At 55.8% G+C, this 17,025-nt stretch overlaps 1 protein-coding gene across 4 annotated transcripts in view; it reads right to left on the bottom strand.

Moving 5' to 3' along the window:
- The window catches only part of DOK6 (docking protein 6), a 117,830-nt gene that overhangs the window by 19,769 nt on the left and 81,036 nt on the right, over nucleotides 1-17,025 (bottom strand). For 3 of the 4 annotated variants that reach the window (XM_064150303.1, XM_064150304.1, XM_064150301.1), the window contains exons 4-6: nucleotides 12,612-12,731; nucleotides 6,235-6,424; nucleotides 3,479-3,617 (exon numbers count right to left, since the gene is read on the bottom strand). In XM_064150303.1, the coding sequence (XP_064006373.1) occupies nucleotides 3,479-3,617; nucleotides 6,235-6,424; nucleotides 12,612-12,731 (449 nt within the window). The remainder of the gene's footprint in view (nucleotides 1-3,478; nucleotides 3,618-6,234; nucleotides 6,425-12,611; nucleotides 12,732-17,025) is intronic. The other variant, XM_064150302.1, reaches the window with a different exon arrangement.

Genomic DNA, 17,025 nt, shown 5'->3' with positions numbered 1-17,025 from the left:
CAACCCCACCTGGCTACAGCCTCCCTTCAGGGAGGCAAAATGAGCTCTGCCTTGAGCCTCCTCTTCTGCAGGCTGCACTCCCCCAGCTCCCTCAGCCTGTCCTCGTAGCAGAGCTGCTCCAAACCCCCTCAGCATTTTCCTGGCCTCCTCTGGAGCCTCTCCATCAGGTCCAGGTCCTTCCTGCACTGATGGCTCCAACGTTGGATGCAGCACTCTGACACTGGATTGTCTGCACACCTGAAGCAGTGCTGGGCTCCGGACCTGGATGCAAGTGCTGCAGGTGAGGTCTCATCAGAGCAGGGTAAAGTGGGAACACAAAGAAAACCCCATCCAGAAAGAGGCTTTGATTAATCCCCATCAAAAGACAGCCTGGCCATGGACAAGTGCCCATCTCTCAGAGGTGGGTTAGTTCTCAGGTGCTAAAGATCTCTTGTCTTCAGCCTCAGCATCATCAGAGAGGCTCTTAGGAATCATTTCCATGATAAAGAGTGGGCCACCTTTAGAAAAAGGCATAGAAGCAGTGAGGAGGCAGGAAAATGAAGACAAAAGGTGAATTTCATCCAATTTCTGTCCTACCAACAGCTACCTGATGAGCCAAAGCACTGAAAGCACAGGAGGGACTTGGAGAGGAACTTTAGGACCATTATGAGAGCTTTTGATGCCCTCTCAGATGATCACTTTTTGGTAGTCTCTTCCCTTCAGGATCACAGGGTGGTGCCCTCCCTGTGCCAGCACTGATGGAGAAGTTTCTTCCTGATCAGAGCCAGAGACTTAACTGTTCCCTCAGGGGGATGGAGAAAGAACTCCTGAGTAAAGGTGCTGGAAAAAGGGGAAGGTTTTGCTTGCCAAGAGGCAGGGAATGATCATAGAGTCAGAGAATCAGTCAGGGTGGGAAGGGACCACAAGGAGCAGTTCCAACCCCCCTGCCATGCCCAGGGACACCCTACCCTAGAGCAGGCTGCACACAGCCTCAGCCAGCCTGGCCTCAAACACCTCCAGCCATGGGGCCTCAACCACCTCCCTGGGCAATCCCTGCCAGCCTCTCACCACTCTCCTGCTCAACAACTTCCTCCTCACCTCCAGCCTCACTCTCCCCACCTCCAGCTTTGCTCCATTCCCCCCACTCCTGCCACTCCCTCACAGCCTCAAAAGTCCCTCCCCAGCTTTTCTGGAGCCCCCTTCAGATGCTGGAAGGCCACAAGAAGGTCCCCTGGGAGCCTCCTCTGCTCCAGCCTGCACAGCCCCAACTCTTTCAGTCTGTGCTCACAGCAGAGCTGCTGCAGCCTCTCAGCATCCTCCTGGCCCTGCTCTGGACACTCTCTAGCACCTCCACAGCCCTCTTGCCCCAGGGGCTCCAGAGCTGGATGCAGGACTCCAGGTGGGGTCTCAGCAGAGCAGAGCAGAGGGGGAGAATCCCCTCCCTGGCCCTGCTGGCCACACTGCTGCTGCTGCAGCCCAGGCTCTGCTTGGCTCTCTGGGCTGCAAGTGCACACTGCTGGCTCCTGCTGAGCTTCTCCTCCAGCAGCACCCCCAAGTCCCTCTGCTCAGGGCTGCTCTCCAGCCAGGCACTGCCCAGCCTGGATTGGTGCTTGGCATTGCCTCGACCCAGCTGCAGGACCTTGCCCTTGGTCTTGTTGAGCCTCCTGAGCTTGGCCTGTGCCCACCTCTCCTCATGTCTCTGTGCTAGTGCAGTTCAAAGGCTGATGGACAACAACTTCTTTCAGAGCTGAGTTTCTCTGTGCATCTGTAATGCACTCTGCTTCAGGATTCATTTCTCTGGTTGTTTTGTTGCCTTCCCATTCCCAGGGTGTAGCTGATCACTCTGTGACCTTGGGCAACTCAAACAGAGCTGGATTTGTCCTTCATCTTTCTGTGCCTCACTTTCCTCATTAGTGTAATTATTATAATCATAGCTGTCTCCTGAGAGCATCAGGTGGATCCAGCAGCTCTTCCTTTTGCTCTGTAATAATAAGAGGAGCTCTGGAAAGCTGCTGGGGCTTATTTGACAGCAATGAGTTTGCTCAGCATAGCAGAGATGAGATGAGTAAGAAATTAAGGTCACTGCAGAGCTGCCTTCAGAATTCTTTTGCTAGCAATGGTTGGGTCAAACCCAGCAGCAGAGCTCCTCAAGCAGCTCAGCAGTACAGCCTAGGGGGTGAGCTACTGCAGAGCAGCTCTGGGGACAGGGACCTGGGGAGGTCCTGGTGGACAGAGTCATAGAATCAGGCAGGTTGGCAGAGAGCTCCAAGCTCAGCCAGCCCAACCTAGCACCCAGCCCTTCCCAACCAGCCAGACCATGGCACTAAGTGCCCCAGCCAGGCTTGGCAAGAACACCTCCAGCCACGGCCACTCCACCACCTCCCTGGGCAGCCCATTCCAGTGCCAATCACTCTCTCTGACAACAACTTCCTCCTAACATCCAACCTGCCCTGGCACAGCCTGAGACTGTGTCCCCTTCTTCTGGTGCTGGCTGCCTGGCAGCAGAGCCCAACCCCACCTGGCTACAGTCTCTCTCTGCCAGCACCCCCAGGGCCCTCTCTGCCTGCCTACTCTCAGCCACTCTGGCCCCAGCCTGCAGTGCTGCTTGGGGTTGTTGTGGCCAAAGTGCAGAACCTGCCCTTGGCCTTGTTCAATCTCATCCCCTTGGCCTCTGCCCACCCATGCAGCCTGGCCAGGTCCCTCTGCAGGGCTCTGCTCCCCTCCAACAGCTCCACAGCTGCTCCTAGCTTGGTGTCATCTGCAAACTCATTGCTGCTGGACTCAATCTCTTGCCCCAGATCATCAGTAAAGAGAGTGCACAGGACTGTGCCCAGCACTGCTTCCTGGGGCACACCACTGGTGCCAGCTGCCAGCTGGATGTGGCACCATTCACCACCACTCTCTGTTCCCAGCCCTGCAGACAGTTCTTGACCCACACCAGAGTGACTCTGCCCAAGCCAGGAGCTGCCAGCTGGGCCAGGAGCTGCTTGTGGCAGAGGTGCCAAAGGCTTTGCTGCAGTCCAGGCAGACTCCATGCACAGCCTGCCCCCCACTCAGCAGGCAGGAACCTGATCCCAAAAGGAGCTCAGGAGCTGAGATGCAGAAGCCTGGTGGGAGTTGAGTGGATGTTTGCTGCTGCTGGTGGGCTCTGTGCATGTGCTGCAGTTCCATTTGCTGTTGTGCTGCTCCTGCCATCCAGCCCTGCACCATTCCTTGTGTCTGTCACACTCACCAGGTAGTAACCTGATCCTAAAAGGAGCTCAGCTTGGTCAGGCAGGACCTAAACCCCTGCTGACTGGGCCTGAGCCCTTGGCCAGCCTGTAGGAGCTCACATTTAATGGTGTCTGCCATTGCAGGGAGACTTCAGCAGCAGGCAGCCCACACTGAACCCCCCTGAGCACAGAGCTCAGGGCCTCTGTTGTCTCATGCCACCACTCCAGCCTGCCTTTGCTCAGTCCCAGCTCTCCTAAGTGTAAAGAGGTTGGTGAAAGGGCCTTACCCTTGCCTTCTGCTCCATCTCCATCATCAGCCTCTCGTGTTGCTCTGCTATGGCCAGTGTGGCAGAGTGGACTTTCTGATAGATCATTTCTCCTTCTCTTGTCTGGAAGGTGAAGAGCCCTTCTCCTGTGTCACACATCCTGCAGGGAGATGCAAAGCAGAGTGGAAGGAAAGAAGTAACAAAGGCAAAGGAGTGCTGGGTGATTTTTCTCTCACTGTTAAACAAAGTGCAGAGCCTTGCAGGAGGAAATGCCAACGTGTGGAGTTAAACCTCTGAGATTCTGACCCCCTGGAGTGATTTTTACCCTTGAAGGGAGCTGTACTCCAAGGGATGTGCAGAACAGAATGGGTTAGGTTGGAAGGGAGCTCCAAGCTCAGCCAGTTCCAACCCCCCTGCCATAACCAGGGACACCTCCCACTAGAATTGGCTGCTCATAAACTTCATGAACATAACCTTTGTGTTTCAGTTTCATCTTCATCTAGGTAGTGAAACAGAAGTTCTCTCATCACAGAATGAGGACCTGAGCTAACCCAGCCAGCTGCTGCCAGCATTCTGCACTGCTAAGTGGCAGCTCAATTGAAGTCTCTTCACCAGCCGATGCCAGGAGGAGGAAGTTGTTTGGTGTGAGGGTGCTGAAGGCCTGGAGCAGGCTGCTCAGAGAGGTTGTGGAGTCTTTTTTCTCTGGAGACTTTGCAAACCCACTTGGATGTGCTCTTGTGTGGCCTGCCCTGGGTGCTCCTGCTCTGGCAGGGGGGGTTGGACTGGATGATTTAGAGGGCTCACTGATCCAGCCTCCCTGCAGAGCTTCCCTGCCCTCCAGCAGGGCAAGACTCCCACCTAACTTGCTGCCATCTGCAGGTTTGCCAGTGGTGCACTCTGATCCCATTCTGTGCTTCTGGCCTCCACAACCTCCCTGGGCAACCTCTGCCAGTGTCTCACCACCCTCACTGCAAAGAATTCTTTCTGCTCTCCAGTCTCAAGCTGCCCTCCTAAAGCTTCAATCCAGTCCCTCTCATCCTATCACTCCTAAAGCTTCAATCCAGTCCCTCTCATCCTATCACTCCTAAAGCTTCAATCCAGTCCCTCTCATCCCATCACTCCTAAAGCTTCAATCCAGTCCCTCTCATCCTATCACTCCTAAAGCTTCAATCTATTCCCTCTCATCCTATCACTCCTAAAGCTTCAGTCCACTCCTTCTCATCCTATCACTCCTAAAGCTTCAATCCAGTCCCTCTCATCCTATCACTCCTAAAGCTTCAATCCAGTCCCTCTCATCCTATCACTCCTAAAGCTTCAATCCAGTCCCTCTCATCCCATCACTCCTAAAGCTTCAATCCAGTCCCTCTCATCCTATCACTCCTAAAGCTTCAATCTATTCCCTCTCATCCTATCACTCCTAAAGCTTCAGTCCACTCCTTCTCATCCTATCACTCCTAAAGCTTCAATCCAGTCCCTCTCATCCCATCACTCCTAAAGCTTCAGTCCACTCCTTCTCATCCTATCACTCCTAAAGCTTCAATCCAGTCCCTCTCATCCCATCACTCCTAAAGCATCAATCTATTCCCTCTCATCCTAACACTACAAGCCCTTGGCAAAAGTCCCTTCCTGGCTTTCTTGCAGGTCCCTTTCAGGTCCTTGAAGGCTGCTCTAAAGTCTCCCCAGATGCTGCTCTTCTCCAGGCTGCACATCCCCAGCTCTCCCAGCCTGTCCCCACGGGGGAGATGCTGCAGCCCTCATTGCTCATTGGACTTTCACTTGGATGAACTTGGGCTGCTGAGAAGCTTTGACACTCTTGCAGGGATGCTGCTCAGAGCACACCTTGAGTATTGTGCTCAGCTCTGGGACACTGAGAAGCTTTGACACTTGCAGGGATGCTGCTCAGAGCACACCTTGAGTACTGTGTTCAGCTCTGGGACACTGAGCAGCTCTGACACTCTTGCAGGGATGCTGCTCAGAGCACACCTTGAGTATTGTGCTCAGCTCTGGGACACTGAGCAGCTCTGACACTCTTGCAGAGATGCTGCTCAGAGCACACCTTGAGTATTGTGCTCAGCTCTGGGACACTGAGCAGCTCTGACACTTGCAGGGATGCTGCTCAGAGCACACCTTGAGTATTGTGCTCAGCTCTGGGACACTGAGCAGCTCTGACACTCTTGCAGGGATGCTGCTCAGAGCACACCTTGAGTATTGTGCTCAGCTCTGGGACACTGAGCAGCTCTGACACTTGCAGGGATGCTGCTCAGAGCACACCTTGAGTATTGTGCTCAGCTCTGGGACACTGAGAAGCTTTGACACTTGCAGAGATGCTGCTCAGAGCACACCTTGAGTATTGTGCTCAGCTCTGGGACACTGAGCAGCTCTGACACACTTGCAGGGATGCTGCTCAGAGCACACCTTGAGTATTGTGCTCAGCTCTGGGACACTGAGCAGCTCTGACACACTTGCAGGGATGCTGCTCAGAGCACACCTTGAGTATTGTGCTCAGCTCTGGGACACTGAGCAGCTCTGACACACTTGCAGGGATGCTGCTCAGAGCACACCTTGAGTATTGTGCTCAGCTCAGGGACACTCACTCCAAGAAGGACACTAAGTTGCTGGAGCGTGTCCAGAGAAGGGCTGGCAAGGGGCTTAGAGCATAAGTCCTGTGAGGGGGGGCTGAGGGAGCTGAGACTGTTCAGCCAGGAGAAGAGGAGGCTGAGGGCAGACCTCACAGCTCTGCACAGCTCCCTGGAGGGCAGTTGGAGCTTTGCTCTTACCTTCCAGACTCAAATGTGAACCAGGTGGAGTCCCGGCCGTATCTCCTCAGCGAGCTCAGGGGCCACATCACCAGCTTGACCTTGGCATTGTGGATGTCCCAGAGATAGATGTTCTCATGGGTGATCTGCATTGTGCACTCTCCATAGATGTCTAAGTTTGGGGTGGGCATGAGGTACACATTGAACCGCTCTGGGAGACGAAGAACAGAACAAGCAAGCGGTGCCAGTTAGAGCAAGCAGTGATGCTGGGAAACAAAACCTAGCACAACCCAGGCTGGCTTTTCTGATGGCTTAGAAAGCAAGGAGGAACTTCTAGCCCTGAAGAGAGGTGAGGAGCCACTGCTGGCCAAAAAGCTTGGCTGCTTACATGAGGAGCTCAGGAGGAGAATCTTCTGTGTCTCATTTCCTTTTCTTTTTAAACAGGGCAGCAACATCCTTCACAGATGATCTGCACAGCCTCTGACTTCTCTCCCCAGCAACTTCACTCAAGTCTCACAACCACAGGACAGGCTGAGCTGGAAGGGACCAACCCCCTCTGCAGCCAGATCAGGCTGAGCAGAACCCTGTGGATTGAGTCCAGCAGCAGTGAGTTTGCAGATGACGCCCAGCTAGGAGCAGCTGTGGAGCTGCTGGAGGGGAGCAGAGCCCTGCAGAGGGACCTGGCCAGGCTGCATGGGTGGGCAGAGGCCAAGGGGATGAGACTGAACAAGGCCAAGGGCAGGTTCTGCACTTTGGCCACAACAACCCCAAGCAGCACTGCAGGCTGGGGCCAGAGTGGCTGAGAGCAGGCAGGCAGAGAGGGCCCTTGGGGGTGCTGGCAGAGAGGAGCTGCAGAGGAGGGGACAGGTCTAGGCTGGATGTGAGGAGGAAGTTGTTGGCAGAGAGAGTGATTGGCACTGGAATGGGCTGCCCAGGGAGGTGATGGAGTGGCCGTGGCTGGAGGTGTTCTTGCCAAGCCTGGCTGGGGCACTTAGTGCCATGGTCTGGTTGGTTGGGCAAGGCTGGGTGCTAGGTTGGGCTGGCTGAGCTTGGAGCTCTCTGCCAGCCTGGTTAATTCTGTGATTCTCTTCTATGAACCTCAACAGTTCTACAATGCTAAAAAATTCACAGTGGCTTGAACCCTACCATAAAACTTCTCTCTCAAGGAGCAGAGCTGTAGGCATTTGGCAGAAGATGTCTGGACAAGCATTGCCACCTAGAATGCTGGCCTAGAAACTGCAAAGGCAGGTTTGCTTCTTGAAGCTGCCTAATAATTACATTCTTTGTGTCCAGCTCCTATTTATCAGCCTGTCATTACCTGCTGTCAAATTAAGGCACTTTTAATCACCAAGACAATCTGATTCAACAGGATATGTGATTACAGTCATGACACCACTTGCAGCTCTCAACTCTCAGCTGCACTTACACTGCCAAGGGCACTCATTGCAGGCAGAGGTCAAGGGCATGAAAGGTTTTCTGATGTGTGATGTGATTTAGTAAGCAGCACAGTAACATGGAATAAAATACAGCACAGCACAGCCAGGCAGTGCTGCAGGCTGGGGCCAGAGTGGCTGAGAGCAGCCAGGAAAAAAAGGGCCCTGGGGGTGCTGGCAGAGAGGAGCTGCAGAGGAGGCAGCAGTGCCCAGGTGGGCAGCAGAGCCAATGGCATCCTGGGCTGGCTCAGGAGCAGTGTGGGCAGCAGGACAGGGGAGGTTCTTGTGCCCCTGTGCTCAGCACTGCTCAGGCCACCCCTGGAGTGCTGTGTCCAGCTCTGGGCTCCTCCATTGCAGATGTTGCAGTGCTGGAAGGTGTCCACAGGAGGGCGACAAAGCTGAGGGGCCTGGAGCACAGCCCTGTGAGGAGAGGCTGAGGGAGCTGGGGGGGGTGCAGCCTGCAGCAGAGGAGGCTCAGGGCAGAGCTCATTGCTGCCTGCAGCTGCCTGCAGGGAGGCTGTAGCCAGCTGGGGTTGGGCTCTGGTGCCAGGCAGCCAGCAACAGAAGAAGGGGACACAGCCTCAAGCTGTGCCAGGGCAGGTCTAGGCTGGATGTTAGGAGGAAGTTCCTGGCAGAGAGAGTGATTGGCATTGGAATGGGCTGCCCAGGGAGGTGGTGGAGTGGCTGTGGCTGGAGGTGTTCTTGCCAAGCCTTAAACTCCTTCAGGGATGAGGCTTCCACCACCTCCCTGGGCAATCCATTCCAGCCTCTCACCACCCTCATGCATGAACAACTTCTTCCTAACATGCACTCTGACTCTCCCTACCTCCAGCTTCACTCCATTCCCCCCAGTCCTGTCATTCCCTGATAGCCTAAGAAGTCCCTCCCCAGCTTTCTTGTAGCCCCCTTCAGATGCTGACAGGCCACAAGCAGCTCACCTGGGAGCCTCCTCTGCTCCAGCCTGTCATGCAAATATGCCCAGGAGCTCTGCTGCTCTGCTTTTATCATATGCTAGCCCCCAGTTGTGCACTGTGTTGCTGTGCCTCACTGTTCCCTCCTCTCTTTGAAAGCAGGATGCAGATGATGGATGTATCAGTTCTGTTTTACATTACACAACATCAGACAGGCTGCCTCTGGGGAAAGGAGGCTCTATATGAGAATGGAAATCCTTCCCTTTCCTTGTCTTCACTGACAGAGTGCCTCAGACAGCAGGGAAGATTGAAAGGTGCAGTGGCTGTCTGAAGCAAACATCCAACTGTCACACTGAAGGCACAGGACATCTCCTGTAGCTGGGTCCTGCAGCTGGGTCCTGCAGCTGGGTGGAGGCAATGCCAAGCACCAATCCAGGCTGGAGAGCAGCCCTGAGGAGAGGGACTTGGGGGTGCTGCTGGAGGAGAAGCTCAGCAGGAGCCAGCAGTGTGCACTTGCAGCCCAGAAAGCCAAGCAGAGCCTGGGCTGCAGCAGCAGCAGTGTGGCCAGCAGGGCCAGGGAGGGGATTCTCCCCCTCTGCTTTGCTCTGCTGAGACCCCACCTGGAGTCCTGCATCCAGCTTCTGCCCCTGTGCTCAGCACTGCTCAGCCACCTCTTGAGTGCTGTGTCCAGCTCTGGGCTCTGCAGTCAGGGTTCCACTCAACTGATTGAACTGAAGGTTATCTGCTACAGAAACCTGAGTGCAGCTGCAGGTTCTGACAGCACAGGCAAGCAGACAGAAATGCCACAAGTAAGGTTCCTTCCTCCCTCCCTCTCCTTCCTCCCTCCCTCCCTTCCCTTCCTTCTTTCTTTCTTTCTTTCTTTCCCTTCCTTCCTTCCTTCCTTCCTTCCTTCCTTCCTTCCTTCCTTCCTTCCTTCCTTCCTTCCTTCCTCCCTCCCTCCCTCCCTCCATTCCTTCCTCCCTCCCTTCCTCCCTCCCTTCCTCCTTCCCTTCCCTTCCCTTCCCTTCCCTTCCCTTCCCTTCCCTTCCCTTCCCTTCCCTTCCCTTCCCTTCCCTTCCCTTCCCAATTACAAAACCCCCAAAGCAGACCCTGCCTTACTTCCGAGGAGGCCAAGTGTGACTTTGGCAGCTGCTGCTTGCAGTGCAGCGCTGTGCAGCAGGGGGAGGAGGGGAGGCAGGGGCTGGGTATGAGAATCACTTGCCTGAGACTCTGTAGCCAACGCCAGAGCAGAGCATGCCTGCCAGACACTGGATTGCACAGGTTCAGCCCCTTGCTGCAAACAACCAGGGCTAATAACAGCCTCCATGCACCCTTCTCCGTGGGATTTGTACAACAAACCCATGCTCTGCCTCTTTGTTTCCTTTCCCTTATTTGCTCAGAACAATCAAGATGCTAATTGTGTTCATCCATGCTGCCTGCTCAGCACTGCAATTCCATTCCAGACTCAGGCAATTCAGTCAGGCTCTCAGAGCTGCTGTGGGCAGGCTGAGCTGGAGGGAGGTGTCCCTGCTGACTGCAGGGGGGTTGGACCCCTTTGAGGGTCCCTTCCAACCCAATGTGAGGATCAAGATTGCTTCACCAACAGAACTCATCTGTGGCTTTTGGAGGTTATGATGAAGGAAGTTGAACATCTTCCTTAGGAGCAGAGCCTGAGGGAGCTGGGGCTGGGAGCATGAGAGAAGGAGCTGAGAGGTGACCTCAGCAGTGGTGATCAATGTGTGCAGGTGAGTGGCAGCAGGCTGCAGCCAGGCTCTGCTGGGGGATGCCAGTGCCAGCACAAGGGGCACTGGGTGGCAGCTGAGGCAGAGGAAGTGTCATTTAAACTGCTGTGAGGGTGACAGAGCCCTGGAACAGGCTGCCCAGGGGGGTGGTGGAGTCTGATGGCACCAAGCTGGGAGCAGTGGCTGACACCCAGGAGGCTGTGCTGCCATCCAGCCAGACTGGCACAGGCTGAGGGGTGGGCAGGGAGAAGTGGAATGAAATTCAACAAGGACAAGAGGAGAGTCTGGCACCTGGGAGAGAACAACCCCAGAGATCATCATAGGATGGGGACTGAGCTGTTGGAAGGCAGAGAAGGGGAGAAGGATCTGGGGGTGCTGGTGGATGGAAGGGTGAGCGTGAGCCAGCAGTGTGCTCATGTGATCAAAGATCCCATTCTGTGCCTCTGTGCTCCACAACCTGTCTGGGCAGCCTGTGCCAGTGTCTCACCATCCTCCTCCTTGGGCAACCTGTGCCAGTGTCCCACCATCCTCTTCCTTGGGCAACCTGTGCCAGTGTCTCACCATACTCCTCCTTGGGCAACCTGTGCCAGTGTCTCACCATCCTCTTCCTTGGGCAACCTGTGCCAGTGTCCCACCATCCTCACTGCAAACAACTTCCTAACATCCAGGTTCAATCTCCTCTCTGCCACTTCAAACCCATTCCTCCTCCTCCACTCATTACAAGGCCTTGCCAGTAGTCCCTCCCCAGCCTTCCTGTAGCCCCCTTCAGATCCTGCAAGGCCACTCCAAGGTCTCCTGGAAGCCTTCTCCTCTCCAGGCTGCAGAGCCCCAACTCTCTCAGCCTGTGCTCACAGCAGAGCTGCTGCAGCCCTCTCAGCATCTAAAGCAAATGTGTTTTGCAGTCCAAAGTGGTGTTGCTAAGTTCTGTGCTGTGTTTGAGAGGCTGTGGAACAACAGCTCTGCAGAGAGCCAGAGGAGAAGGGTCACAGCCATCATCTCCCAGGACAGGAAGGAACAGGGAAGGCAGAGCAGACATGAAGTCACTCTGCGTGTGCACCTGGCATGGAATTTAATCACAGGCTCAGAGAGTCACTCAGTGTTAGGAAGGGACCTCCAGGGATCATCCAGTTCAACCTTCCCTGCCAAAGCAGGCTGTAGGAAAGCATCCACCTGGGCTTGGAAACTCTCCAGATAAGGAGACTCCACAACCTCTCTGAGCAGCCTATTCCAGGGCTCTGGCACCTTCACACCAACAAAGCTTCTCCTGATGTAGAGGTGGCACTTCCTTTGTTCCATTTGGTACCTGTTGGGCTTTGTCTTATGATTGGGCATCACCACACAGAGCCTGTGGCACCACCATGCTAAACCTGGCACCTTCATCTTGCAGCCCAGAAAGCCAAGCAGAGCCTGGGCTGCAGCAGCAGCAGTGTGGGCAGCAGGGCCAGGGAGGGGATTCTCCCCCTCTGCTCTGCTCTGCTGAGACCCCACCTGGAGTCCTGCATCCAGCTCTGGAGCCCCTGGGACAAGAGGGATGTGGAGATGCTGGAGAGTGTCCAGAGCAGGGCCAGGAGGATGCTCAGAGGCTGCAGCAGCTCTGCTGTGAGCACAGCCTGAAAGAGTTGGGGCTGTGCAGGCTGGAGCAGAGGAGGCTCCCAGGTGACCTTCTTGTGGCCTGCCTGGGTCTGAAGGGGGCTCCAGAAAAGCTGGGGAGGGACTTTTGAGGCTGTCAGGGAGTGCCAGGAGTGGGGGGAATGGAGCAAAGGTGGAGGTGGGGAGAGTGAGGCTGGAGGTGAGGAAGAAGTTGTTGAGCAGGAGAGTGGTGAGAGGCTGGAATGGGTTGCCCAGGGAGGTGGTTGAGGCCCCATGGCTGGAGGTGTTTGAGGCCAGGCTGGCTGAGGCTGTGTGCAGCCTGCTCTAGGGTAGGGTGTCCCTGGGCATGGCAGGGGGTTGGAACTGGCTGCTCCTTGTGGTCCCTTCCAGCCCTGACTGATTCTGTGATTCTGATTCTATGATCTTTCCCCCCACCCCCCAGGTATTCAGACACACTGCTTAGGTCCCCTCTCAACCCTCTCCTCTCCAGACTAAACATCCCCAGGGCCCTCAGTCTCCCCAGGAGAGAAGATTCCCCAAATCACCTTCACTTGTAAGAAACACAGACTCAGAACCACATCTGAAAGCTCAGTTCTTAATGCCATGGCTCCAGTGAGCAGTAAAGCTCCTCAGTGGCAGCAGCAGCAGCAGCAGCAGCCAGGTGCCATGGGGCCAGCACCCCAGGAGGGGCCCAGGAGCAGTCCCAGAGGCACTTCACTCACCGTTCTGCTCCCTCTGGACGCCGGCAGCGAGCAAATCTGGCTCCCCGAGGCTGATGTCATTGAGCCTGGTTCCCAGGCACTCCATGCACAGATGTTTGCACCACTCCTCTGCCTCCAGCTCTGGAAGAGAACATTCCAAAAGTGGACTTTCATTAAGATTTGGCTCACTGGGTCAGTGCCTGCTTGCTGGTCAGCTGCGTTGTGAGGTGCTCCAAACCCAGTTAGGAGCAGGCAGCTCCATGGGGAGTTCCTTGCCCAAGGTTCATGACCTTCTGAAAGGCTTCGAGGGATCAGGAATGCATCTTCTGGCCAGGCTGGGTGAGGCTCTGGCCAGCCTGATCTAGGTTGGAGTAGATGACCTCTGAGGTCCTTTGCAGTGTGACCCATTCTGTGCTGGTGAATACTGCAGAGGTGCTTTGTAATGTCCTTCTACACTGTGGTCTTCTGCCCACCAAGACCTGCTACTAGAAACACACTGCCTTAGAACTCATCCCCCCTCTCTCTATGTTAACTCCACCTCCTGGCACAAGGTCTGAGATCAGAAGCATCAGAGAATCAGTCAGGCTTGGAAGGGACCACAAGGAGCAGCCAGTTCCAACCCCCCTGCCATGCCCAGGGACACCCTACCCTAGAGCAGGCTGCACACAGCCTCAGCCAGCCTGGCCTCAAACACCTCCAGCCATGGGGCCTCAACCACCTCCCTGGGCAACCCATTCCAGCCTCTCACCACTCTCCTGCTCAACAACTTCCTCCTCACCTCCAGCCTCACTCTCCCCACCTCCAGCTTTGCTCCATTCCCCCCCACTCCTGCCACTCCCTGACAGCCTCAGAAGTCCCTCCCCAGCTTTTTTGGAGCCCCCTTCAGATGCTGGAAGGCCACAAGAAGGTCCCCTGGGAGCCTCCTCTGCTCCAGCCTGCACAGCCCCAACTCTTTCAGGCTGTGCTCACAGCAGAGCTGCTGCAGCCTCTGAGCATCCTCCTGGCCCTGCTCTGGACACTCTCCAGCATCTCCACATCCCTCTTGTCCCAGGGGCTCCAGAACTGGATGCAGGACTCCAGGTGGGGTCTCAGCAGAGCAGAGCAGAGGGGGAGAATCCCCTCCCTGGCCCTGCTGGCCACACTGCTGCTGCTGCAGCCCAGGCTCTGCTTGGCTTTCTGGGCTGCAAGTGCACACTGCTGGCTCCTGCTGAGCTTCTCCTCAGTAGCACCCCCAAGTCCCTCTGCTCAGGGCTGCTCTCCAGCCAGGCACTGTCCAGCCTGGATTGGTGCTTGGCATTGCCTCCAGGACTTTCTCCAACATCTCTGTGTCCTCTTTCTGCTGGGGACAGCAGCTCTGGATGCAGTATGGGAGGTGAGGTCTCAGCAGAGCAGAGTCCAGGGGCAGAATCCCCTCTCTTGCCCTGCTGCCCACACTCCTCTGCATGCAGCCCAGTCCACAGCTGTCTCCTGGGCTGCAGGAGGGTGAGCTCCTGGTGAGCATCTCAGCAGTTCTTTGGATCCCCTTGAACTACTGAAGTGCTTTTTTGCTTCTAGAGGTTCTAGAACGTTTTTCTAGGAGCAGAGCACAAGAAAAACCCCAGCAGCCACCAGGAACAAGAAGGGCTTAAAATGCAATCCTGCTTTCTCTGCTGCACTGCATGGCCATGCCTGCCAAGTCACTCTGAATAATTAATTCCTCCCGTTGTGTTTACCTCCTTTTTGGTCCCAGAGCAATCTGGGCATTAGTTGGAACGTTTGTATCAATATTTAAAGCCTCCCAGGCCTTTGAGTCCTCCACTGCACGCAACCTGTGCACATCTGAGGGCTCCTGTCTGCCACTCTAGCCCAGGCATCAATTCCCCCAGGCACAGCCTCCCCCACCCCAGGACAGCACAACCACCACCTCCCAGGCTTAACTTGAAGCCATCTGTGGCGTGGCTCAAACAAACAGCATCTCATGTTGGTGGCCACACAGTGTGAGACCACAGGCAACAGAAGTTGTGTGGCAGGCAGAGTGCTTCCTATGCTGCTGTGTGCAGTGGGCAGGCAGAGTGCTTCCTATTCTACTGTGTCCAGTTGTGGGCTCCTCAACTCAACAGAGCTGTTGAGGTGCTGGAAGGTGTTGAGAGAAGGGCAGCAAGGCTGGGGAGGGGCCTGGGGCACAGCCCTGTGAGGAGAGGCTGAGGGAGCTGGGGGGGTGCAGCCTGCAGCAGAGGAGGCTCAGGGCAGAGCTCATTGCTGCCTGCAGCTGCCTGCAGGGAGGCTGTAGCCAGCTGGGGTTGGGCTCTGCTGCCAGGCAGCCAGCAGCAGAAGAAGGGGACACAGCCTGGAGCTGTGCCAGGGCAGGTCTAGGCTGGATGTGAGGAGGAAGTTCCTGGCAGAGAGAGTGATTGGCACTGGAATGGGCTGCCCAGGGAGGTGGTGCAGTCCCCATCCCTGGAGGTGGCTCAGAGGAGGCCTGGATGAGGCACTCAGTGGCATGGGTTAGTTAACTAGAAGGTGTTAGGTGATAGGTTGGACTGGATGGTCCTAGAGCTCTCTTCCAACCTGCTTCACTCTGTGCTAGACTTCACCTAAAGGAAAGCTTCAGGAGAGCAGACTTGGCACCAGGCACACACTGAGCATCCAGAAGGCTGCAAAGGGACTGTCTGGAGTGACAGGACAAGGGGCAGTGGTTTGAAATTAGAGGAGACAGAGATGGGATGTGAGGAACAAGTTCTGCACCAGGAAGGTGCTGGAACACTGCAACAGGCTGCCCAGGGAGGTAGCTGAGGATCCATCCCTGAAGACTTTTCAGGTCAGGCTTGACCAGGCTCTGGGCAACCTGCTCTAAGGTAGGATGTGCCTGGTGAGTGCAGGGGGGTTGGACTGAGTGACCATTGGAGGTCCCTTCCCAGCCAACCCATTCAGTGATTCTCACAGTCAGTCTACAGCTGATCACCTTTAGGCCTGGGTGACTCCAGGCAGCTTGAAATGTCTCTATTTAACTGCCACAGTTTTTACATGTCTATTTTTGGGGACAGTTGGAAAGTACTTTAGTGACAATTCCTCCAGTGTAGAGAGAAATTCAGAGAGAGAGAGAAAAACACTGCATGCAAGCCCCAAAGCATCCACTCCTGGTGACTCACTGCAATTAGGGAACATTTGTAGCCAAGAATAATCTTTGCCATGCCTGATTGGTACAATCCTGAAGTCCTTATCATAGAACCAGGCAGGCTGGCAGAGAGCTCCAAGCTCACCCAGCCCAGCCTAGCACCCAGCCCTGCCCAACCAACCAGACCATGGCACTCAGTGCCCCAGCCAGGCTTGGCAAGAACACCTCCAGCCACAGCCACTCCACCACCTCCCTGGGCAGCCCATTCCAGTGCCAATCACTCTCTCTGCCAGGAACTTCCTCCTCACATCCAGCCCAGACCTGCCCTGGCACAGCTTCAGGCTGTGTCCCCTTCTTCTGCTGCTGGCTGCCTGGCAGCAGAGCCCAACCCCACCTGGCTACAGCCTCCCTGCAGGCAGCTGCAGGCAGCAATGAGCTCTGCCCTGAGCCTCCTCTGCTGCAGGCTGCACCCCCCCAGCTCCCTCAGCCTCTCCTCACAGGGCTCTGCTCCAGGCCCCTCAGCTTTGTCGCCCTCCTGTGGACACCTTCCAGCACCTCAACATCTGCCTTGAGGAGCCCAGAGCTGGACACAGCACTCCAGGGGTGGCCTGAGCAGTGCTGAGCACAGGGGCACAAGAACCTCCCTTGTCCTGCTGCCCACACTGCTCCTGAGCCAGCCCAGGATGCCATTGGCTCTGCTGCCCACCTGGGCACTGCTGCCTCCTCTGCAGCTCCTCTCTGCCAGCACCCCCAGGGCCCTCTCTGCCTGGCTGCTCTCAGCCACTCTGGCCCCAGCCTGCAGTGCTGCTTGGGGTTGCAGAACCTGCCTTTGGCCTCGTCCAGTCTCATCCCCTTGGCCTCTGCCCACCCATGCAGCCTGGCCAGGTCCCTCTGCAGGGCTCTGCTCCCCTCCAGCAGCTCCACAGCTGCTCCTAGCTTGGTGCCATCTGCAAACTCACTGCTGCTGGACTCAATCCCCTGCTCCAGATCCTCAGTAAAGATATTCCTTAGGTGTGCCTCCAGCCTGTGCATTCTGCTTCTCAGAGGTGATTGTCATTGTACCAGGGGTGCTTGTCAAGCATTAGCATAGCCAACAGATCACAGCCAGCCAGCAGAGCATCCCTGCTCAAACACATCCCTGGCAACCTTCACTCTCAATTCAAACTTCCTCTCAGATGCAAAGCAAGCATCATGAAAACCTGCCTGAACACAGAAGAAAGAGCCACGTTTTGGTTGAAGCTAATGAGCCAGACAGCAGGGGCTGCTGTGGGGATCAGCCCTTCCTCCAGCACTGCCAACCAATCCATACCTGCTCCCACACTTATCAGTGGTAAATGGCAG

The sequence above is a fragment of the Pogoniulus pusillus genome, chromosome 10 (assembly GCF_015220805.1).
Source record: "Pogoniulus pusillus isolate bPogPus1 chromosome 10, bPogPus1.pri, whole genome shotgun sequence".
Taxonomy (NCBI): Eukaryota; Metazoa; Chordata; class Aves; order Piciformes; family Lybiidae; genus Pogoniulus; species Pogoniulus pusillus.
The sequence above is the reverse complement of the archived record's forward strand: the minus strand, read 5'-3'. Positions and strand labels throughout refer to the sequence as shown.